The 24,626-nt window shown below is 35.8% G+C and overlaps 3 protein-coding genes across 4 annotated transcripts in view; 1 reads left to right on the forward strand and 2 right to left on the reverse strand.

The window, feature by feature from the left end:
• Window positions 1-5,259, reverse strand: crybb3 (crystallin, beta B3). Of its 2 annotated transcripts, none has more exons than XM_066658672.1 (7): window positions 4,804-5,259; window positions 3,562-3,623; window positions 1,792-1,867; window positions 1,501-1,619; window positions 1,249-1,381; window positions 1,015-1,157; window positions 1-283 (listed from the first exon to the last, which is right to left on the reverse strand). In XM_066658672.1, the coding sequence occupies exons 2-7, from the start codon at window positions 3,600-3,602 to the stop codon at window positions 22-24; spliced, it is 774 nt and encodes a 257-aa protein (XP_066514769.1). In that variant the 5' UTR covers window positions 3,603-3,623; window positions 4,804-5,259; the 3' UTR covers window positions 1-21. The 2 variants fall into 2 exon arrangements, with proteins under 2 accessions (XP_066514769.1, XP_066514770.1); XM_066658673.1 differs by having other exon boundaries at window positions 3,562-3,626.
• Window positions 5,260-5,494: 235 nt separating this feature from the next.
• Window positions 5,495-14,470, forward strand: ppm1db (protein phosphatase, Mg2+/Mn2+ dependent, 1Db). The gene is made up of 6 exons (XM_066658670.1): window positions 5,495-6,161; window positions 7,735-7,963; window positions 8,283-8,407; window positions 9,899-10,080; window positions 10,711-10,932; window positions 12,394-14,470. Exons 1-6 carry the CDS (start codon window positions 5,636-5,638, stop codon window positions 12,775-12,777), a joined length of 1,668 nt encoding a protein of 555 aa, XP_066514767.1. The 5' UTR covers window positions 5,495-5,635; the 3' UTR covers window positions 12,778-14,470.
• Window positions 14,471-17,213: 2,743 nt separating this feature from the next.
• man2a1 (mannosidase, alpha, class 2A, member 1) overlaps window positions 17,214-24,626 on the reverse strand; it is a 37,418-nt gene continuing 30,005 nt past the window's right edge. Inside the window, exons 21-22 of the mRNA XM_066657761.1 lie at window positions 23,060-23,173; window positions 17,214-21,371 (exon numbers count right to left, since the gene is read on the reverse strand). Of these exons, the coding sequence (XP_066513858.1) occupies window positions 21,219-21,371; window positions 23,060-23,173 (267 nt within the window). The 3' untranslated portion in view covers window positions 17,214-21,218. The remainder of the gene's footprint in view (window positions 21,372-23,059; window positions 23,174-24,626) is intronic.

Genomic DNA, 24,626 nt, shown 5'->3' on the forward strand with positions numbered 1-24,626 from the left:
GAAGGAAGTGACCGGGGTCCTTCAGCTGCTAGCTGCTGCAGCCGGTGGGGCAGGGGGTGGAGGTGTTGGGTTAGGGTTAGGATTGGGATTAGGGTTAGGATTGGGATTAGGGATGGGTTCAGGAGCAATGAAGCATCCCCTTTTGTGCCACTGCATGTCACGCACACGACGCACTGACTGCACCTGGGGCACTGTCGCTCCCCAGTCGTTCCAATGCTTGTAGTCACCATGTTCAAACACATACTGCTGGCCCCGGTAACCGGGGTACATGTAGCCCACCCACCTGCACAGGATTAGAGAAAAGGAAATGTTATATTATCTGAAATACATTCATACTTTTGTAAATACTGTTAGAAGAAATATTGACATGTAGCATAAATACAACTGGAAATGATCAATGTATGCGAATGTAATGTAATCAGAAGCCTAAGGCAAATCAGACAAATAACTTTAAGACAGGAAAATAGTATATTTGCATGTTATGTTGTCATGCATGAGCTAGATATAGCAATACGATTACACTGCCAGTATTGCATTACATATTACCTTTATATATAATAGTTTTATATTATTATATTGCCTATAACAATGTATGCTTCAGCCGTATTTTATTTCATTCATTCATTGTGTGTAACCGCTTATCAAGTTTAGGGTTGCTGTGGGTCTGGAGCCAACACAGAATCACTGGGTGCAAGGTGGGGACACACCCTGAAAGGGGCACCACGCCATGGGAGGGCGACACACACATTCAGTTATGTGTAATGTTTTAATATTATATAATAGTCATATAGCTGCCTCTGTGACATAAAATCAGCTCAATTTTAGAATGTTCTACTAGTTTACATTAACTACATAAAAAAGTACCTAGATATATTCACTTTACATTGAAATAAATCCACATAATATCATAAATACACACAGTATCCATGTTTATCCTTATGATTTAATCCAATAAAACAGTGACTAGAATAATGGCATCATTAAGTTAAAAAAGAAAGACATGGTTACTCTTACGTTCCATTCACTGCTTTCACACTGGCCACTCGATCCTGAAAACCATGAGCCCACAGGCTGGGAACATCATCATCCACAATTTCCATCTTTCTCCCGGTGAAACCGCCATTCTCAAACAGATGTAGTTTGTGATCTGCACCATCCTGGTTGGTGGAAATGATCAGATAAATGACCATTTACTAATCATATACAGGTATTACCTCAAATGCATTACATTTGTCTATAATAACTAACCACTCTTAGAGGCCTGAGAGAGAGAAGACAGTAACTGTTCTGGCTGTTGGTCCAGGTGGTCCAGCGAGGGTATTCTCCTTTCTCCAAAACAAACTGCTCACCAGCAAAGCCACGTTGTTCAAAAGCCACCCATCTGTGTCCACAAACAAAGATTAAAATAGAAAATGGGTCACAGTGTGGTTAGATATATGTTTGAGGCATATATCAATTGTTACGGGAAAACATTTTAGAAATAAAGTTGTCAATGCTCACGGTCCAGAATCCACCACAACTGAGCCAACTTTTTCCAGGTTCTTCTCATTCACATCTTTACACTCTGCTGACAGTTCTGTTTTCTTTCCCCGAAAGTTCTCAAACTCATACAGAACAATCTGGTCATAAGAACACATATAAAGCTTGTGAATATTGTTTAGACATTGAGTATGGGCTTCTTTTTACAGTGCGCGACTATATGATTTTGGATTAACGTTCAAAGAACAGTTATAGCAGAAATATAGCAGAACATTTTAAAGGATGAGTTGTAATTAATTTCCTTATTGGTACCTTGTAGGTTGCCCCAACTCCTCCCTGGCTCTTTCCTGCAGCCAGCTGTTCTGGGGCACCTTGTTGATCTGACATGCTTCCAGAAGTAAACAAACCAATACACAAATGGGAAAAAAATACAAAAGAAAGTTTTTTGAACATGTTTTATAAAAAATGTGAAGATTATTGCTATCAGTTTAGAAGAATTTGACAGTTGTGATTTATGTAAATAAAGTTCAGGGTTTGTAGTAAACAAATGGTAAATGTACAGTTTCTATGCCCCAAAACTAACAGAGTTTTCAGAAATCTAATGATAGATTTAGGTTTATATATTTATCTATTGATAAATAGATATATTTTGCCACTTGCAAAAAAGAAATGACTTTTTTAAGCTGTCCAGTACAATATGTTAAGCACATATGTGTAAGTAAATGTTTGTTTGCAGATCAGTTTCTTTGATTTTAAGCCTTGGGTTACTTATAAACAATTAAAAAAAAATGCCCCCCACAGTTAAATCATAGTTAACATGAAGTGAGAACTCAATGTCTAAAAAAAAGCATGTAGAAATAGACTACACAGTACCTGTTATAACTTGTCCTTCACCTTGATGTATATTTGTGGCTCTTTCTCTAGTTTGATGTGTGGATGTGTAAGAGTGTGTGTATATGGTGAGCAAGCACTGGGCCCTAGGGGCTATTTATGGTTTATTTCTGTCCACAGCAGCAAAAACTGTCTGGGCGCAGGATGCTGTTGATGCAGCAAGTCTGTCGCTCGCATTTGTATCCATCAGACTGCCTTTCAATAGGCTTGTTGGGTGGGCACAGTTGCCCACAGCCTGCAGCTTACTCTGCTGCAAGTATGGGTATAGCTGGCACCCACAGGGTGTGAGCCAAGAGGATTCAGACAAGCTGCTCTCAGCACAACCGTGTTCACCTTCATTTTACTATGAGCCACACCCACAGGGTTTGCCAACCAACACCTTTTCATTTTCTTTTTTTCATATCCTCCATTTACTGGCACCCCAGATGCACATAACCAAAATGGGCTGTATTTCATTTAAAGCATTAAAAAAAATCTACCTGTATGTGAAGTTACAACTACCATCTATCATTAAATAAATATTTGTTCCCAAATGTACACAGAAAAACTGTCACTGTGGTGGTACCCTCAAGGGTACATTTTCAGTACCTTTAGTTCGAGAGCATACTTGTATATTATAGAAGTCAATTGTGTTGATTTCATACACCCAATTTAATTTCCAGGACTTTTATTTATTTTCTTTACCTCTTATTTTGGAGAAGAGAATGTAATGTACATTTAGGGAACACAACTGGGCTTAAACGCCAATGTTGTACCTTTAAAGTTAAAGTTCACAATTTTAATCTAAAAACTCTTTTTATAAAATTCTGAGGATGTTTCCTCACCATTTGCTGCTCTGCAGTAATTTTGCATGCTCAAAACTGGTCTAAAGTGTTGCCCCAGTGACTGTAAATGTACAAAAAAAACATTGTCTCTGCTCAGTATGCTAGGCTATTCAAGGCAGATATGCAGCATGTTTAAGATTTTTAGACAGTTTATTTGGTAATCTAAACAGTCAATAATAACTTAAATAATTAGTTACATTTCAGCCATATACAAACAACGTTTTCCCCCTCAAACATACCGTTTGACCTTAAAAGAGCTTCTGAACATAACCAGAGAACAGCATTTCCCCACAGCTGAAGATGTTCCCTTTAAAGGTACATTTACACAATTTGTACTTTTAGTAATAATAATGTACGTCTACTGTACCTTTTTTCTTTGAATACATTTGCCAACTGTTGGTGCCTCATCCATCTTGTTCTTCAGGTAACCTGCTTTTCCAAAAATAACAACTGTGAGTATTCTCTTGTAATGCTGAAACATGGAGAACATATATCAAGGAATATGAGAACCTTTTTCCATACACATTCATCTCATTCCCTTCAGATTTCAAGGAAGTCTGCCCTTCAGTTCATCCCACAGGTTTTAAATTAGGTTTAGGTCAGGAACTGGTATGGCCTTGATATTGACATTGATTTTTGGTCAGTAACCCATTTTGTTTTGATTTCGACAAGTGCTTTGGCAGTCATGTTTTTATTGAGTTTGGTACTTGATCAAGTCTATGATGCTATATATCTGAACCAGTTTTCCAGGGCCTTTCAAACAAAACCTACCCCATAACATCACAGATACACCACCATATTTCACAGTGGAGACAGGGTACATTTCTGCACAGCTATCTTTGGTTTTACAACAAAGCCACATCTAGTGATTGGTGCCAAAACCTTGCTTTGGTCTCACCAGAAAAAAATAAAAAGAATTCCACTGAAAGTTCCAGTAATACATGCAAACTACAGGCAGTGGTGTTAGTTGAACCTTTGCAGCAGAATCTTTATTCAGACAAAAATTTCAAACAAATAATGGTTCATTCTGTGCCATTCAGTTTGTAGATGCAAATCATCTTCGTGGTGAATAAGACATATATCATTAAATGGCAGTTGCTTTAAACTACTTTGGACATTGATATTTTCATTTGGGGAAACAAGATATAAGATATGGTTATGAGAGGTTTGTCTGGAGAGGGCAATACAAAAATTATCAGAAAATGGTGGGCCGAGAATTTATTCATTTATTAAAAAGTGTATCATCAACAAAAAGCTGGTTTTAACAATTAAAATGAACAATATTCCAAACTGAATATCAGGAACCGCAAAAATGTATGCTTTTTTGGAAGCTAGTTTTCAAAATACTGACCACTAACTTTTGATTCATGAATTAATTATTCTTTTGAACACTCATAACATTAATAGTTCGTGTTGAATATCTAATCAAATAATCATGTCAAAATTCATTTATATAGTGCTTTTTATAACAGGTTGTCACAAACCAGCTTTACAGAAATGGTATCAGGACAAATAATGTGGGTCAGAAAGCCCCTTGTGCGCTGTGTTAAATAATTCTAAAACATTTTGAATGATACATTCATAAAAAGAAAAAGTGGTCTACATTTACCTTTCCCTCTGTGTTTCATGTGCGAGTAAATTCTGCACCGGGGGCTTTTCTTGAGCCTTTATTTAACCTCTTTGATGTCGACATATTACTGGTGTCAGAAGTGGTATGTGGTTGAAGAGATGTAGAGGCCCCAGCAATGCATCGAATTCAAGGCAGATATATGAAGTTCATTCCAGCAGAACACGTCTACTAAGCATTGTGTGTGCATTGTGCCGGATGGAGCCAGCCATGAGCTTCACAGCTGTCCAAATGCTGAAGTGCTTGGGAATTCTAAGACCTTTGAACATCTGAGGAATAGAGTGAGTGGGAGCCCCAAGCCCAGCAGTTGACAGAGCCCACTGAAGACTGTGACAGTGGTCAGGAGCTGTGTCCAGTGCACTAAGAGTGTGTGGATGTTGTCTGTGGAGTATTTACATTCTTAAAAATAAAGGTGCTACAAAAACCATGTTTTGCTAATACGTTTATATGTGTAAAGAACCGATTGAATGATGGGGTTTTCAACCTTTAAATGGTTACACTAACATATCCCTTAAACATTCTTAATGAAAAAAAGTGTTTCATCTATGGCATCGTTCAATGTTTAAAATCATGATAGAAAAATATAAGAGTTATAATGTTCTACGCATGCGCATTTCAATGGGCGCCATAGCCATGTGCACCGAACTCCGGTCCAATAGTCGGCACTATTTATTATTATTAAACAGCTGCGAAAATGGGGAAGAAGAAAGCGAGCGTAAAAACGTAAACAAAGAGGGATATCACCTACGGTCGTGTTTTAACGCATAAAAATAAAACAAATTGTTTTTTTCTTGATTTTCCTAATTAAGACACTATGGCCACGACAAGCCCTCTCTTACTTCGTGTGAGTGTATTCTCCGAGCAGGGAGGAAGGAAATATATGGAAGATGTTACTGAGGTTATAGTGGAAAACGAGCCGCATCAAGAGCTCAGGTCTATGAGAGACAGGGGAGTTGAAGTGGACAGTGAAACAGAGGGTCTTCATAATGTGTCGACCCTAAGAGACGAGTCCGAGTGTTTACCTCAGTCCGATAAACACGAGAAACCGGAACCCCACGCACTGACATGGACAGAGAATGTTTGCACCGACCCCAGGTCAGACGTCTGTGAAACTGCCTCAAAAGGGGCAGATGGGGGAGACGCAGAAGAACGAAAGTCCGTGGCATTTTTCGCTGTGTTTGACGGACACGGAGGAAGAGAAGCGGCTCTCTTCGCCAGGGACCATCTCTGGGACTTCCTTAAAAAGCAGAGAGGGTTTTGGTCGAACGATTATCGAAAAGTTTGTGATGCCATTCGGAAGGGCTTCATCGCCTGCCACCATGCGATGTGGAAGAAACTTCGTGAGTCTCTGCTTAAAAAAAAAAAAAATATATATATATATATATATATATATAGTTCACATGAGGTGAAGGTTATTCCATAGAGCAGGTCCCCCACATTGTTGCAGCCATATCTTTAAAACAAGTTTAATAAAGAATCTCTGATATATTTGTATATGATTCCTAACATAGAGTAGAGAACAACAGGTCAGAATTTTTGCTCCCTAATGTGATTGAGAACTTCTAAGACATACATTTCCTGGTCAAAAAAAGGTCACACACTCTTAATATTTTGTTGTAGCAACTTTAGCTTTGATTATGGCACGCATTCACTGTGGCATCATTTCCACAAGCCTCTGCAATGTCACAACATTTATTTCTGTCCAGAGTTGAATTAGTTATCCCCTAAGATCTTGTATTGATGATGAGAGATTTGGAACACTGCTCACAGTCTTCTCCAGCACATCCCAAAGATTCTCAATGAGGTTCAGGTCTGGACTCTGTGGTGGCAAATCCATGTGTGAAAATGATGTCTCATGCTCTTTGAACCACTCTTTCACAATTTAAGCCAGATGAATCCTAGCATTATCATCTGTGTTGTCAGGGAAGAAAAACTCCATTGATGGAATAACCTGGTCGCTTTGTGTGTGTGGAAATGCTCTTAACTTTCGTTATTAAACATGTCCCAGAGTTGTACTGTTGTTTGTCTGTGATTTGATGACCAAACATTTAAGTGATCGCCGATCACGATCATTCAAGATTTTTTCTGACTACATTTCTTCCTTGAAGATGATGTTTCCCCACTGTCCTTACACTTTTTAATAATGCATTGAACAGTTCTTAAACTCGATTTGAGTAGTTTCAGCAGTTTCCTTAGGTGTTTTCTCTGCTTGATGCCTGCTAATTATTTGACACTTCTAAAACAGATCTTTTCCACGACCACCAGATGTGTTTTTCGACATGATTGTTTTACAAATGAGAAGCTACTCGCTGCATCAGTTATTGTTAAATAACGTGTTGCCAGCTGAAACATAATCACCCATGCAGTAATTATGCAATTGGAGGCTCTTATCTATTTGCTTAGCTAAATCCAGGTGGTGACCTATTTTTTTGGCCAGGCAGTGTATGTTTTCATTGGTCTAGTCTAATTTCCTTTTTTGTGCCTGATTACTTGCTAAATTTACATGTTATTTATTAAGGTAATATTTGGCATATTTGCATGTTCGGGATTCTTTACTCAATAGCTGTGAATAGATGAATGCATAAATGTTAATGCTAGAGTGTGGGATTTTTCTTAAAAATACTTTTTGTTATATATATTTTTAAATAATTTTTACATCCCCAGTAGCAAGCTGTGAAATGAATGTTCTTATGACAAATAAAAAGATTCATTTTCAGGCCACCAAAAATCTGTCCAGTGATTTCACTGTGAAGTTGTGAAGATCCAGCAGCAAACTACGTGCTTGTTACTACTTTTAATACTTTTATCCATGAATGCAGGGCTATCAATAATTTCCTGGATAGAAATGAGGGATCCTTATCAAATTAGTCTTTGGGCCCTATAGTAATTGTTTCTACAAATTTTGCTTTACAGCCGAGTGGCCTAAGACATTGACTGGCCTTCCCAGCACTTCTGGCACCACTGCCAGTGTGGTCGTTATCCGTAGGGACCGCATGTTTGTGGCCCACGTTGGGGACTCGTCAGTAGTGCTGGGGGTCAGGGAAGACCCAGCTGATAAGGTTATCAAAGCTGTGGAGATTACACAGGACCATAAACCTGAACTCCCCAAGGAGAAACAAAGAATTGAAGAACTAGGAGGCAGGTATGAAATGAAAATCACATACTAATGTTTTGTATGTTACTGTTTATTTATTTATTTTAAATAATTGATTATTTTATTTTATTAATTTTTTAAACAACATTTTCTTTTTATTGATAGTAACACAGAGACCAGAAATACAGGGATGACATGAATACAACTGAAAATTCACCCCCAAAACCCAACTGTAGTCTATATATTGCTCTGAATAATTTGTAGCACCCTTTCATTCTGTTGTTCAATGGTCAGGACTCAGTGTTTGGATATAAAAAAGAACACGTGTTTACAAACATAATCAAACACTGTCTTTGTATTTTCCTAGTGTGGTAAAGAAGTCAGGAGTGAACCGTGTAGTATGGAAAAGACCAAGACTGTTGCACAGTGGGCCAGTAAGAAGGAGCACACCTATTGATCAGATCCCGTTCCTTGCTGTGGCCAGAGCCCTCGGTAAAATTAATATTATCATTACATCTCATTTGTTTGTGTGTTTGTTTGTTTAATCTATTTTGTGAATCAGTTTTGGAATGATGTCGCTGAAATAATTTTTTGAATATACTTTAATCGGCAACACTTACGACTTTAATTTGTTCCCCAACACAGAAGTTCCTCAAAGTGATTTATTTTTTAATTAAGTATAAAAATGGAATTTTAATTTATTATCGTAACTATTACGGGAAAATTTAAACTAGTACTTATAGGTATCAGTCACAAAAAGTGTCATTAATCTGTTTGTATTTCAGTTTGAGTGTCTTTAATGTTCGTAAAAGATTGGCAGTGTCAAAAATTTTGCAATAACTCTCAATAAAGTACTTAAAGTAACTTTTGCTACTCCGAACTCTGACTGCCACCCACCCAGCTACTCAAACTGGACTGAAGATCTGTGAAGAAGATGCTGAATCATCCAGAGACAGAAGGTTAGGGAGGTACCAAGTGTTTAATGCTTCTGTCTGAAGGCTTGCGCTGTCTGGATTGCATCAGTCTTCATACAGATCTTTGACACATTATTAGAGCTGTGTGAATTTTTGATTATTAGTCCCTTTAGTATTAATCCCTGCTGGACACACATACATTTGCAAACTGAGCTAGGAACAGGGCACTTTAGCAGCCAAGAACAAATTCAAGAAACATCAGAATTTTATATTTTGAAAACTATAGTCTGCTGTTGCCACAGGTTAAGCAGTTATTCCAAAAAAGCCTTGTTAATTGAGACATTGTTAGTTTATTTATTATCTTGTTCATTATTTTAAATATGTTTATAAACAAATGTATCCCTACTGAATAGCTTCGGATGTGGATGACAGTTGATGTGTAATCAAGGACAAAGTGCTTATATCTGTGCTCACATAGAGCACTGTGAAAAACGTTTTGGGCACCTGGGGAAATTATTTTGAGTTTATTTGCTCAAACATACAAACAAAAAACCCTAATATTGTGCTTAAAATAAATGACATTATTACAGTAATTAATGATATTCTGTGTCAAAGTGTTGGTTTAACCTTTCCAAATCTCTCCTCGGAGCAGTCCAGTTTTTGAAGTTATCATTTATTACCTAGTTTTACCAGTCAATAAACACATCATTTTGTTAAATCCAGTGTGCTGTTGATTTAACGTATTTATACAACCAAGGAGAACATCTGGAAACTAACTTTGTTTTTACACTAGCTCACAACACATCTACCTTTTAGAAAACAAAAATAAATTTAAAGTACTTATAATTTTTAATTTATTGCAATTAAATGTAATTTTATACAAGCTCCACATGAATTGAGAAAACAAAGTATAATTTTAAATAATAATCTCAGGTGCCTAAGACTTTTGCACAATACTGAACTTTGGCCATAATTCCTGATTCAGATGTAGTGTGTCTGTTGTTGTCTTTTTAGGACATTGGCATTTTAGACTAATTAAGGCTTTTGGAATATGTTTGTGTGAATATAGGTGATCTTTGGAGCTACAATTTCTACAGCGGAGAGTTTGTGGTGTCTCCAGAACCTGACACAAGCGTAATTACTCTTGACCCTTGTCGACACCGTTATATTATTGTAGGGAGTGATGGACTATGGAACATGGTGTCACCTCAGGAGGCTGTAACAGTCTGTCAAAGCCATGATGAAGCTGTGGTAAGTCCTGTATAACAAGAATGTAAGGATGGTCTTAGAGGATTTAATAAGATGTTAATAAATATAAATAATAATAACAACAGTAATACTAATTGTGATGTGTGAAAACTCACATGTTATGAGCTATGTGTTCAAGGAGTTGTTCTCATGACATCGCCTTAGGTTTATAAATTCCTGTAATTGTTGGAAAGTCATTCAAGATGTCTTGGCTTAGAATCAGTTTCTACATCTGACAAATGGTGCAAAATTTTAGACTACTGTCAACCATTCAATCAATCAATTTTATTCATGTAGTGCTTTTCACAAAAGAATGTCATCACAAAGCAGCTTTACAGAGATCAGTGTTCAAGTCAAGGGCGACAGTGGCAAGGAAAAACTCCCTCAGTGCATGAGGAAAAAACCTTGAGAGGAACCAAGACTCCTAATGGGGAACTCATTCTCCTCTGGTTGACACAGCAGTGTACAACAGATAACAAAACAAATGTAAAAGTGACTAAAACAAGTAAAAGAGTTAAGTATTATATGTAATGTGATGGTAAAATATTAGTCTATGAACATATTAGCAGGGGAAAATTTACCTTGCCAAAAAAATGCCTTTCTGGGCATCTTAAACACTATGTTTGTTTTCAGGCTCCCTTTGGTATGTCAGTTGCCCGGAGGTTAGGGTGCCATGCTCTGATGCGATGGAGGCAGCGTATGCTGCGTGCAGACAACACCAGCGTAATTGTCATCGCTCTGCCTGAACCAGGCAAACCACACAAACCCATGCATCGTGATGAAGTCATTTTCACCCTGTCAGAGACACAATGTGACCCACCATCAGCCTCCCGCTCTAACACCCCTCTTATCAAGGTGTGAATATAAAAGACACACACTTAGTTGAAAGACTCTTATCGGTACCACTGTAGAATAAGACCACACTTATAAACACAAGTTTATAAATGGTTTAAAGTCTGCTGTTAATGGTTATTAATTAAGCTGTAAACACATTAAAAAGTCAGAAATAGTCATTTATAACAGAGTAACAGTGAGTTGTAATTGGCCAAATACTCAAACCACATCCACCTAAACTGTTAAACCTCAGATCTTGCAGAATACAGACCAAAAATACCATTATGTGATTTACCTTAACATATGAAAGGACTAAATTCGTGTTCTCAGCTTAGTCTTTTCATTGACATTTTCATAAGTTATCTGACACATTCAGTATTAGACAGAAAATAGGTCACTGTTGCCCATTCTATCTCTGTGTTAAAAAATGATCGTTAATGACCTTAAATTAAGTTTACAACTTAATTCAATAACCATGTAGTAAACTGATTTAAAACATTATTATAATAATAATACATTATTATGCTATAAATACGCTATATTTATATAGTGCTTTGCAAGATCTCAAAGACGTTCACAATCATCAAGACATAGAAACATTGAAAAACATAAACAGAGCAAACACAGAACACAAAACAATAACGAGCATTAATGGACAACTGCAATAGCAGCAACAATTTGTCAGCATGTATAACAGAGTAGCAGCAGAGATAGCAGCCACACTAGGCCCGTGTGTAGAGCAGAGTAACAGCAGGGAAGGCAGTACTGCAAAGTAGAAAAATTCTTTGTTAAAAATGATTAATAATTTAGGGCATGCTTTAAAAGGCTTTGTGGTGTTTATACAGGCCCTTCATAAACATTTATAAATGTTTATTCCAATGTGCTTCAGCTGTCATAAAGGCTGCTTTTGTCAACTTTGACTTATCATTGTATGACATGGCACATAGTAGTAATGTTCAGAATTAGACACGGGTCCTGAAAATGTGTTTCATTTTTCAAGTCTTATGTCTGACAGGAAAGTTAATAATTTCATAAACACTTATTAGGATATTTATATATATGTTTTAAAGCATTTGTATGTAATGTATAATAGAAATTTAAATTTCAAACATTCTCCTGCTTTTTTCACATTTTATGGTAACAGTTCCACAGGAATAAAAATGACTGTTGTCATTTTATTTGACAAATATAACCTAATAATAAAGTATTTATACACTAGGTTCATGATCCCAAAACGCGACATCACCATATTCAAATCGTCTAAACCAAAACTCACACATACTTTAAGATACAATATTATGCTCGGGTCTCTTGTCCAAACTACCACATGCAACCAAAATACTCAAGTTATCTTTCATAGTGTGGTTCAGGTTGTTCACAACATGCAGTTAGCATCAGTGTTGTTCAGCTTTCAGCAGAATTTGCTTCTTAAATATACCAATATATATTTATAGTATAATAGTTTCATTTTCTTGTCCATAGACAACTGACCCTGACTCATACATCAATACATGTGAGTCCATCCCAGTTTTGGAGAGGAGAAATGGCCTATCAGGCGGTAGACTTAGTTCAGACAGTCCCACAGAGCTCGAGGTCTTCCAGGCTGACCTCCTCAACAGAGCCTTGACTACGTGCTCAAATGAGGACAACATAGTCGACCCTCCCAATGTTCCACTGACCTCTTCCGTGGATATGAGCAGTCCAACAGTGAAACGACCTCGAAGAAGTCCCTTCATCTCCAGCAGCTCTCGAGGTCGAAGAGTCAGTGAACGACTCCCACACAAACGCAGCAGAGCAAGGACCCCCAAACATGCCCCGAAAGTCCCAGTGGTACAGCATCGTAAAACAGCCCTATGTGTGTGTTGAGATCCTACAAATGACTGCCTTTAAGCCAACACACACAAACACACACACACACACAAACACATATTACTACATAAACTTTCAGAGACAGAAATCCTGGTTAAAAGAGCAATAAGTCATTTTCTCCAGTGATTCCTCTTCACATTATGAAAATATTTTACTGACACCTGGTGGCTTGGATGTATCAATTATTCTCTTTCAAGACCCATTTCTAAACCTAAGTGTGGGACCCATTCTATGGAAAATAAACTGGTTAATTCTGGGACCACAAAACTAATTTTTATTTAATGTGAGCTGCAATTTATAGAAAACAAAGAAATAACTTTCATAAACACTGATATTTTAGAGGCAAAAATAACTTGTTGCTCCTTTAAGTGTACTGACTTACTCCATACTCTAATTGTTGGCAATCTGCATGATCGCAAAAAGTGCTGTCATTTATTCATAGCTGAAATTGTGCAAACATTACATTTTGGACCATGTAGCCTTTGTGCTTAAGCCATAGATTATCTGTTACTTATGATAGTGCTTGAGTTTGTAGGCAAAAAAAAAAAGGGTAGAACACCTACCCTGTATTTACACTCATTGACCATTTAATTAGTTCTGAACATACGGGAGCACTTTGTAGTTCTACACTTACAAACTGTAGTCCACCTGTTTCTCTTCATACTTGGTTATCCCCATTTCACTCTGCTCTTCAATGGTCAGGACCCACAAATAATCACCACATAATTCACAGCGCTGCAGTGGCAATTACATGGTGGTGGTGTGTTAGTGTCTGTTGCGCTGATACTAGTGGATCAGACACAGCATTTTTAAATAGTTTCCCCTCACTGTTCACTCTGTTAGACACACCTACCTCATTTGTCCAACATTTAGATCGAAAGTCAGAGATGGCCCTTCATCAATGGACACAGGACGCTGTCAGCTGGATGTTTTTGTTAGTTGACTTTTCTCAGTCCAGCAATGATACTGAGGGCTTTACAACTTGAGCAGCATTGCTGTGTCTGATCCCCTTGTAGCAGCACAACACGTATTAAAAAACATCACCACCACGTCAATTTCACTGAAGTGCTGGGAATGATCCACCGCCCAAATCATACCTGCTCTGTGGTGGTCCTGTGGGGGCTCTGACCATTGAAGAGCAGTGTGAAATTGGGATAACCAAGTATGAAGAGAAACAGATGGACTACACACAGTAATTGTTGAACTACAAAGTGCTCCTGTATGATCAGTGGAGCTGAGAAATGGACAATGAGTGTAGATACAAGGGAGGTGTCCCTAAGCCTGTTATCATTCAGTGTATAAATTGAATATTGTCCTAATATTCTTCCATAATTGACTTTTATATGACTTGCTTGAAGACAATCCCCTTATTGTAATTCATTTTCAGCTGATAACATCTTTAAAAATGTATTTGTATTAAATAAATGAAAAGATGGCATGTTTATGTATGTTCTCCCATATTCATAAATATATTGAAGTAATTCAGAGAGATTTGTAATGAAAATAACCAGAATTTGATCAGAGGTATTTTTATTTTTGTATTTTAATGTTGTTTGGTTTTTTTTGTCATAAAAAGCAAATCATTCCAATGCCCCAAGGTGCTTGTTTGTTTCTTTATATTCATCTAGTCCCCAATGAACATTAAACTGTATTTTTAATTTGATAACTTTTACTATTATGTCAGATGATTAAAGAGTGAGATTTGAAAAAGGGTTAGCTCCTCCGTGGTTGATTATTAATTTGGCTTGTCAAAGCCAAATTACTGTTCTTCGAAATCTTATTATTCTTTTTTCTTATTATTATTCTATTCACAAACTGTAAAATGCTACTCCTCCTAGGATTTTCAAGATGCAGCCATGGAAACTTCACACAATCCTATGCCAACCCGGGTTGCTCATGCTTTTTGGAGTGATCCGAGTTACGGATTTCGGAATATGAGCCTCCAAAGTGGGAATATTTCCCATAGGAATGCATTGGCCAAAATTTCAACCTGCTCTAACTCAGTCAATTTTCAAGCTACAGGATTCACATGGTGAGATCTAGGCACTCTGGGACCCATCACATCAAATTTCATACCGATCGAACTAATGCGTCTCATTTTATCCCTCACTTCATTTGAAATGGGGCGGCTAGAGAGGGTGATATCATAATCCACTCTAACTCAGGTGTCTTTCTGAAAAGGCCTTTTTCGGCTTTTCTTCTAAAATCCTTATACTTTCACCTAGAAACTTCGTGTGAACTTTGAATAGTGGGAAAATTACCCCTTTCTAATACCTAAATATGAAATCACTTTAAAGTAGAGTTTTTGAGTTATGAGTGTTTGTCAGGCACTAGGGCGGTTCCCAGGCCCCGTAAAGCTCTTGTTCAAACAGGACCTAAAATGGTTGTTTCACCTTTTTCAGTGTAACAGTACAGAGTTTAAATTCCTCTGCCGAGAGAAGGTCAGCTTGAAAAAGATGATGATTTTTTTTAGATAAACTGAAATTAAGGCTTCCAACTACTATCATACTATACTAAGTTTATATAAATAAATTTAAAAAATAATTTAAAAAAACCCACCACAACACTTGGATGAGTGTTACTGAGTGCAACATATACACTTTGTGCACCAGACGTCAAAGGCAAAAAAAAAAAAATCTACAGGTATGTTTGCTCAAATGGGAACCATAAGTACTAGTACTGAGAACTTGGGTTATATGTTATATATGGTATGAACATACATTATAAAGAGGAATTCTTCCAATGTATGAACTTTTCTACATTGTTAAACAATAGTTCAGACATAAATAATGGAGTGGTCATAGAGTGGACTGACTTGAAATACTATGTGAAAGACAAACTGTGGCATAATTATCCACAGCACAGTGGTAATTACATCTGAAGCACTTGACCCCTAAAACTATCCAACAGAAAGCTGTGAAGAACCTGGTGCCGAAGCACAGAGTAACTTCAGTCACCAGCTTGAAGCCAGAAAGAAAATATGGCGAAACGGTGGGCTCTCTTCAAGCAGCTCATTGTATGTGTTGACATAATATACAACGAAAATACAATGTTATGACAAGTACATCGTTTCTTACTATTCTCTTGACTTATTATGACTTGAGTTTCTAAGTTTTAAAAACTTTTTATTAGTGGGGAAGATATAAAAAAATATATAAAATATTATCACAACAAATTCAGTGATTGGCTGTCATATCAACAACAATATTTAAGTTAGGATAACTAAAGGGCAAAATTAATTTTTACAGTGTAGAGAAAACTATTTTCAAATAAACCTTAAAATCTTAAAGTAAATATATTTTGACTGCAACCTTAAGAAAAGGCCTTTCATTTGGATTTTCACATTAGATAAAAGACCACTTAAAAAAATTTAACACCTTAAAAAATTACCAATATATTTTTCCTGCCACCTTTAAAACATCCACTTTAATAAAAATGATTATTTAAATTAGACTTCCACATTAAATTAATTATCACTTCAAATACAGCATTAAAAAGACTGCCAAAATTTATATACCACCACCTTTTTAAAAAATTCCACATTAAAAAATCAGCAGTTTGATTTAGACTTAAGTAAACTAACACTTCATAGAAATGGACACATTAAAAAAAATACTACATTAAAGTGTCCCATTATATTCTACAGGCCACGTTTTTAAAAATCAACCATTTTATTCAGGCTTCCACATTAAGTAAATGACCATGTTAAATAAATGGACAAATTAAAAAATGTGGTATGAAGTGGTCACCTGCTTAAGGTGGAAGCCTAAATAAAATGTCAAAAAAAAAGTGGAATTTTTTATGTGGCCGGCGAAATAGAATGTTTGACTTTTTAAGATGGTATTTATTTTAATGTGACGGTTTCGATGAAGTGGTCACTTAAGGTGGAAACCTAAATAAAATGGCTGATTTTTGAGGTGGCCTGCAAAATATAATGCCAGAGTTTTTAAGGTATTTTAATGTGACCATTTTATGAAGTGGTCACTTAATGAAATGGCTGATTTTTTTAAGGAGGAGGTTTTAAGCATAAAATAAGCTAATGTTGCAGCGATGCTAGCAATACGTGAGCCAAATTCAAAATTTGTTCATGAACATTCCCCCTCTAGTTATGATTTTATAATCTTTATATATACACTGAATTAGGAGCCCTGTATCTACACTCATTGTCCATTCATCAGCTCCACTGACCATACAGGATTACTTTGTAGTTCTACAATTACAGGCTCGTCCACCTGTTTCACTGCATACATTCCTAACCCCATTTCACCATGCTCTTCTGTGATGAAGACCTCCACAAGACCACTACAGAGCAGGTATGATTTGGGTGGTGAAACATTCTCTTTTGTGCCAATGGTGTATCACTGTGTGTTGTGCTGGTACAAGTGGATTCAGACACAGCAGTTCTCCTAGAGATTATCAAACATATAAAATTTTATTTAACAAACCTCCAGATCATCCATTTGGTATTATTTGTAGAGGCTTATAAAAAGATGCTTATACAGGTGTTTTTTTTTATTTGTTTTAAACAATGTTACAGTCAGTCAAGCTTCTTGAGTCTTTGTAGAAAAGAAGCTATTACTTATATCAGTCATATGTTTCATATCGATATATATTCTGAGTGCATCAATTGAAAAAAATCAATGAAGTTATTTTCATGAAGTTTCTGAACTGCATCTTGTACAAATATTCATTATTTGTATATTGAAAAAAGTCAAATGCTTTCCAAAGTAATTTACATAAATCACAACAACAAAGGGGCAGTTTTGCTAAAAGAAAGACAGTGGCAGTCCTTTTACAACTGTTTAAGATGATGTAAGTAAATGTGTATTCTTTCAATATTGGATTTAAATGAAAGTATTATGAAAATATACATTATTCTCAAAAAGCTTAAAGCACATCTACAGCATTCTACACAACAATGCATAGTGAAATAGCAAAATAAACACATTTCATGGTAAACTTTTAGAAAAGCATAAAAATATCCTGATTCCAATCTATGATTCATGTTTTACATGAGGTAGACAAACCATCAGAAACAAAATAAAAAAAATAAAACCCATCTATTCTGGAGATACAGCACAATTTCCAGACATCAAATTCTAAATCTTTGTGTATTTAGAATATATAATCAAGTTTTTCCGTGACAATTTTCTTTGAATACTGTCAGGTACATTTTTCAAAGAAATAACAAATCACATTTTTATTGCATTTTACAAACTTCCCAACTTTTTTTTTTTTTTTAAATGGGCTTGAATTTATGTCTACCTTTTAGAGCAGCCCCATTGTTTTCTCAGGTAATGACAATGATAGTTTGAATAGGGGGAGAAAAAACAAACAAACAAACAAACAAAAAAAAAACACCATATAGTTCTCATTTTACACCAATATAACTTGTTTCCAAAGCAGTATTAGGCCTAATGTAGCTAAAAAGCAGTTTAGTGAAAACTAGTATTAGCATCATATACATCGCATTAGCCTCAAAGTTCCAGTGCAAACCTAAAGAAGCAAACAACAAACATTAAAGATCCCTTTTGACATTGTGTCTGACATTATTTTCTGGTAAATAAGCACAAAAAACTGTGAAGTAAGCACAAAGAAGCATCATTCAAAAAGGATCTGTGCCCTTTCCTATATTCTTTCAAGAAACAAGAAAAAAAAAAGAAAACCCTCAACAAAAATACCATACTTTAGAAAGAACAATTTACATTAATTCTCTGTGATATCCCACAAACTTAGGAAGCATGTGACTAACGCTAATGTGGATCGCTATAAAGACAAATGGAACTTGAGGGACATCTGATTGTATAATTATAAGACTATAATTAGCCTGGATTTTCCCATTCAAAATGAAATATTTACTCACGAACTCCACTGATGAATTTGCTTTTCAAGTCCCTTTTACTGTTCTTGATAGTTTTCCCAAGATATTTAAAAAATCAATAATAAAAAAATACTTAAAAAAATTAAATATCAGCACAGTAAATTAAGTACAATAAAAGAAAATTACAGTAGTCTCCAGATTATGAACAACTCCAAAACTCAAGACATTGCTAATTACATGTTTTCTATTTTCCACATTATGATAAAATATTTGATCTTACAGGCTTAAACAGAAAAATCCTAAAAATTTCTAAATCTACACATGAATGCAACCCCTTTCTTCAAACAAATGTTAAAAGCAGTGGGCCAATGCATAATAAGGGAGCAAACAATATTCCCCTATGTTTAATATTCATAGATCCTTAAGATTTACTTGGTCTTTCACTTCAGGTCTCCATTTATACTGGGCTTCAGTGTTGTTTCAGAGGTGTTTTCCCTTTAAGATTAATGATAATCAGCCCGAAAGGTTACACTGCTTTTCTTTGGAAAATATCTGTGTCTGTTTTTCTGTGCCTCTCTAATCATTCCTCTCAAAAGGCACATGTTGGGAAAAATTTTAAATGAATAATATATTCGTACTCAACCTTTGAAGTGAGAAACAAAAACACAACAAACAATGGCATTCTCATTGTCTGCAAGCCCATTGTAATTACAATAGTAATGTGTGCATGAATTTGTAGGGAGGAGGTTTCCGAAGGAGCACTGAAGGGAGAGGTGTGTTTGTTTTGCTGTTGAGTTCAAATATCAACAGTCACGCTTCAGAATCCTATACGGTGCCTTTAATGTTCACATGGGAAAAAAAGATACTCATTATATTCTAGGCAGGTACATCTTACCACAGTTTTGGAACATTATTTTTATCAGTCTAATAATAAAGTGTTTCAAGCCTTATTCTATTCCTTGCTGTAGTCTCTTATACGGTTACTACTTTTGGACTACTTTCATAAGAATTTTTTCAGTTCAAAGGCCATGTTCACAATATTATTCAAAAAACACTTTTTGTAAAATTCTGAGGATGTTTCCTCACCATTTGCTAGCTCTGTAATCTGTTCGTGTGCTAGAAACTGTTCTAATGTGTTTACAAATCCCTAGTGTCTATAAATGTGGAAACAAAATCTAAGTGTCTTGGCCTGGCATTCTAGGCTTTCTCTACAACAGAGAAAAGGCATCTGGAATTCTTTAGACAAGGGACAGATCTCCAATTTTTGTAAGCACAAACCAAGATGAGGATATTTCTCCATAGGTGGGTAATATTTATTTATTTTCTTTGTTCTTTATTTATACCTTTATTAATTATTGCTGTTTCAGATTACTCAAGTGGAACTGACTCTAAATTTGGGAAAGCCCCAACTGCATGAAAGTAAAAGACCAATAATGCTACAAAATTAAACAACTCGAGTTTCTGCTGTAATTCAAATGGTGAATAAAAACCTACAGACAAGCTCTGACAATACCATTCCACCTTAAAAGACACTTAAGCTTCTGAATGTAAACAAACCAGAGAGAACAGCACTTCCCCAAAATATTGATGTTGCCTTTAAAATACAACTTAAGTAACTTATTATTAATTGCTTTCATTTCTTTAGCTATGTATCCATTAATCACACAACGAAAACCCAACTCTCCTCTCTGTGGTATGCCTGACCTTGGATGGCTGAGGTGTCACTCGGGATCAAATGTTAATCTCCCAATGAGACGCATTCCTTCTTAATTCAAAGTTAATATTTCTTTCATGGTCTGGGTGCACTGGTATAAGTCATTCACAGCTTTTCTGTTTATTTTATATGTAACTATTAACGAGTGTACAGCTAAATACAGATGAGACAGCAAGCTATTTTAAGAATACAGAACCTGAGTAGAATGGGACAGAACACCTTAGAAAACTCATATTGCACTTTGCCAACTTACCCAGTCAAAACCACACCTACAGCATTACATTAAAAAAGAAGCCATTGTCACTTAAATCACAAAGATTGTGGAATTAAAAAAAACTGCTTAAACATTTCTTGTCATGGATATACCCACTAAAAAACCTCTCTGTTCAAAAACATTCCATTTAGAAGTTATTTCCATGAAGAAAAATCCCCTAATGCCTTAAAAGTGGCTTAGATGCAACTACACCTTTGTCATCCAATATACACAGATCTACAAATATACAATTAGCCCTGACCTATCTCAGCCCATAAGTTAAAACCATGTTCCTTAGGTTTATGGTGTACAAAACCCTGTCTTTCTGAATCTGGCTGTTTGGAACACAACAGTTTCAAGGTGGAAAAAGCCTCTGCCATGGTGTTGATAACATATTTAGATCATGATACATCTTCTAGCATATTAAAAAAAAAAAATATGGACATGCTAACAGGGCAAAAAACCTAATTTTCACTGGAGGGGGATATTTAACATCTGATCTTCATTTACAATACTCTTAAGCAAAGTGTTCTATCTGTAGCTTAATATTGGCTTGTGGCTGAAACATTAAAGATTTGTGATGAAGATTAACTCTTCGTGATGAAGATTCACTCTTTGTGATCAAATGTGAATGAATTTCTGATCATGACTCATCTCAGCTGGACACGATATGCTTGAATTTCCATTGGTTTAAGGTTGATTTCCTTGTCTGCTGTTCCACTTGAGGACTCGTGCATCAAAGACAGGGAGACAGGTGTGATGCTGCTCACTTTCAGTTCTGTCAGAAGTTGCTCAAAATTAATCTAAATAAAAAGATAATGAAATTGGAAAGGTTCAGACAAATAGTTGAGAACTCAGTTGTATGGTTATTTTTAAATGCATTCAAGGTACTCATCCGATACTCCAAATGACCATTTTGACTGTGTTACATGGGTAGATTTAGGGCTGGACAATTATTCATTATCAATATATACAGTACTGAGCAGAAGTCTTAAGCACCTAAGATAATTATATATATTTAAACAAATGCCTTCTCAGTAAGTGTAAAAAAATAATAATACAAAACAAATAACAAATATAAGATATTTGTATCTATAAAGTAGTAGGTGTGAGTGAGTGTTTGAAGAACAATGTTTTGTTCAGATTCTCCTTGATTGCAAGAATTTGTTAAATCAACAGCACACATTATTTAAAATCATTATTTAGTAACCGGTAAATCTAGGTATTAGATGATAACCTCAAATAATATGGTCTGCCATGAGGAGAGATTTGGAAAAAATTAAACCAACACATTCACACACAGAATATCACACTCACTGGAATAATGTTATTTGGTTTTAATCTAATGTTGGGCTTTATTTGTTGTTTGTTTGTTTTAGCAAATAAATACTTATTGCTCAGATAAATAGCTTTTAAAATCTCATAATCTCTGGTGCCTGAAACTTTTGCACAGTACTGTAAATCACAATATAAAATGTTTCAATAACAATGGTGTGTTTTTAAAACACATTTTCAATATTTCAACATACATTAACTCATTGCATGATGCTGCTGTCACAGTTCACGGTACTCATTTGTAAATTTATTTTAACAATATTAATATTGACAAAGCCAAGAGGTTTATGTTTGGTGATGTCATGTTTCTTATTTGTTCTTGGCAGTTTGTCTGTGGCTTTTGTATTGTTCATATTGATATAGGAACTATATTGTATTGACTGAAATTAAGAAATAAATCATGATATAAATTTCCATATCATCCAGCCCTAGGTAGGCTAATATAGTGTTAGGGGTCCTGCCCAAGTAATCCTATTGGTTCCAGCCAGAGCTGGGAACTAAACCAAACCAGTGGCAGGAACCACTGTCTTTCTGCATCATGGCTGCCATTTGCACTGTTGTCTAATTTTGTCTGAAATGACAATAAAGCCTCTTTTAAAATTTAAACTGAAATTGAACAACAGATTTAAAAGATTATCAGAATAGCCTACATGTGCATACACACAGGCTTTTCAGTTATATGAGGAGGCAGCTTCGTTTTGCAAAAATATTTATTTACCTCCAACCCTGCTGCCAGCATGTCCTTATATATTTTCTCATCCATATTCTTTTCTATTTCTTACATGTGCTTTCACTCCAAAAGCAGCTTTTACTGCTCACTTCTGGACATAAAAAAAAAAGCTTCCTTTAATTTCTGGTGTGTTTCCATGAAAAATCATACCAGACCAGACAGACTTTTCCTTGGTTCCTCCAAGTGAAAAATATTATAATTTGTGACCCCATGTCACAGATCAAATGTATAGGGTGCAAAAAACTGAAAGATTTCCAATTACAAGAAAACAAAGTGTGTAGTATGAAAGGTACAGAAATATGATGACAATTAAATACAGAATTACTTCATTATAAAGTATTATATTGTGTGCATGGCATTTAGAAGGATCTTTGTTTTTGAATGTGTGTATGCATTTTGTGGTTGTACGTTTGCACGCTACATTACCTTGCCTCGTGTGGTATTGCACAGTAGGCCAGTGTTCTTCATGAAAATGCCACAGTCAAAACCTTTTCTATGTAGGATTAAAGCAGCTTGCTCCGACGGGCCTAACACTTCTTCCTGTAAGACATGCACAATCCCACATTAAGATGGTTATCAAAAATCTATTGAAATCTTTTGAAAACTATTATTTATATTTTATTAATCTGTTAATATATTTTATAAAAAATGTATTATTTGCTTGATTTGAAAATACATATAAAGACACAATACATAAAAATAAAAATTTGAAAAATTATGGAGGTAGAAATGCAATAGTTTGTGCTGGTGACACAGATGAACACTCCTCCCACCTTAAACATAAATCTTTTCCTTCTTCTACTAGAATTTTCATTGTAGAAGATTACAAACTTTAAAATTTTAACATGTCATATTCTGGGCATTTTTCTCTTTGATTGACTTTCGTGATTAAACCCAAGCCTAGGGCCATCATTTTCTTTTGTTTTGATAATCATGCCTGTCCTTACCCCACCCCTCCACCCCCATATGCCACTGATATCCCAGTAGTACTAGCCATGACCTGTCTGTTTATACCTCCCATATTTGAACTACAAACTACTATTTTTCTAATATTTTTTTATCTGTTTTATCTGTTAGTGGTTGCATCCCTCTCATTCCAAAGCTAAAATATCTCTACCCTTACCTACTGTGACTGTCTAGTAGTTATGCCTGAAATGTATGCCTATCAAAAGCAAACAAACAAAACAATCTTACTGTGCTGGTTTCTGTAAATGGCCCTTTAACTTGGCTGGTGTCTAGATTCTCTATAATAAGCATTAGCATTTGATCACTATCTTTACTATTCTGGATATTTGTTTACTACTTTGTATGATTTTTTAAAAAAATACAGAAACTGACATTTGTATGCAAAGCAAGGAACACATTAACTTTAATTCTTATCGGAAAATCAGACTAATATTAAGCAAAAATTACACTAAACCTGGTTTGACAGACCATAACCCTCACGTAAAAGGAGACTGGAAGGGCCACTGCAAAATCTCCATTCATCATAATTTAAAGTTAAATGGCATTCATTTATTCATTCATTGCCTGTAACCGCTCATCCAGTTCCTAACCGGAATCACTGGGCGCAAGGCAGGAACACACCCTGGAGGCGGGCACCAGTCTATTACAGGGCCATACACACTCACAATTTCACTCACACACTCAAACCTACAGACACTTTTCAGTAGCCAATCCAGCTATCAATGTGTGTTTTTGGACCGTGGGAGGAAACCGGGGCACTCTGATCGTGATTGGAACCCACAACCCAAGGATCCTGGAGCTGTGTGACTGCAACACTACCTGCTGCACCACTGTGCCGCCCCAGGTAAATGGCAGTTTATGCAAACCACAACAAACATATGAACTCATATAGCAAGACTGAATATTTGGTTTGAAAAATATTACTGAAAGTGTCAAGTTTGTATCATTCCATCTTTTAAATTATTCATTAGACTGGTTTTAAGCCGCACCACATTGTTTCATGTAAAAGCTTTGTAGCACTGTTTTG

Source organism: Hoplias malabaricus, chromosome 2, assembly GCF_029633855.1.
Source record: "Hoplias malabaricus isolate fHopMal1 chromosome 2, fHopMal1.hap1, whole genome shotgun sequence".
In the NCBI taxonomy this organism is placed as follows: Eukaryota; Metazoa; Chordata; class Actinopteri; order Characiformes; family Erythrinidae; genus Hoplias; species Hoplias malabaricus.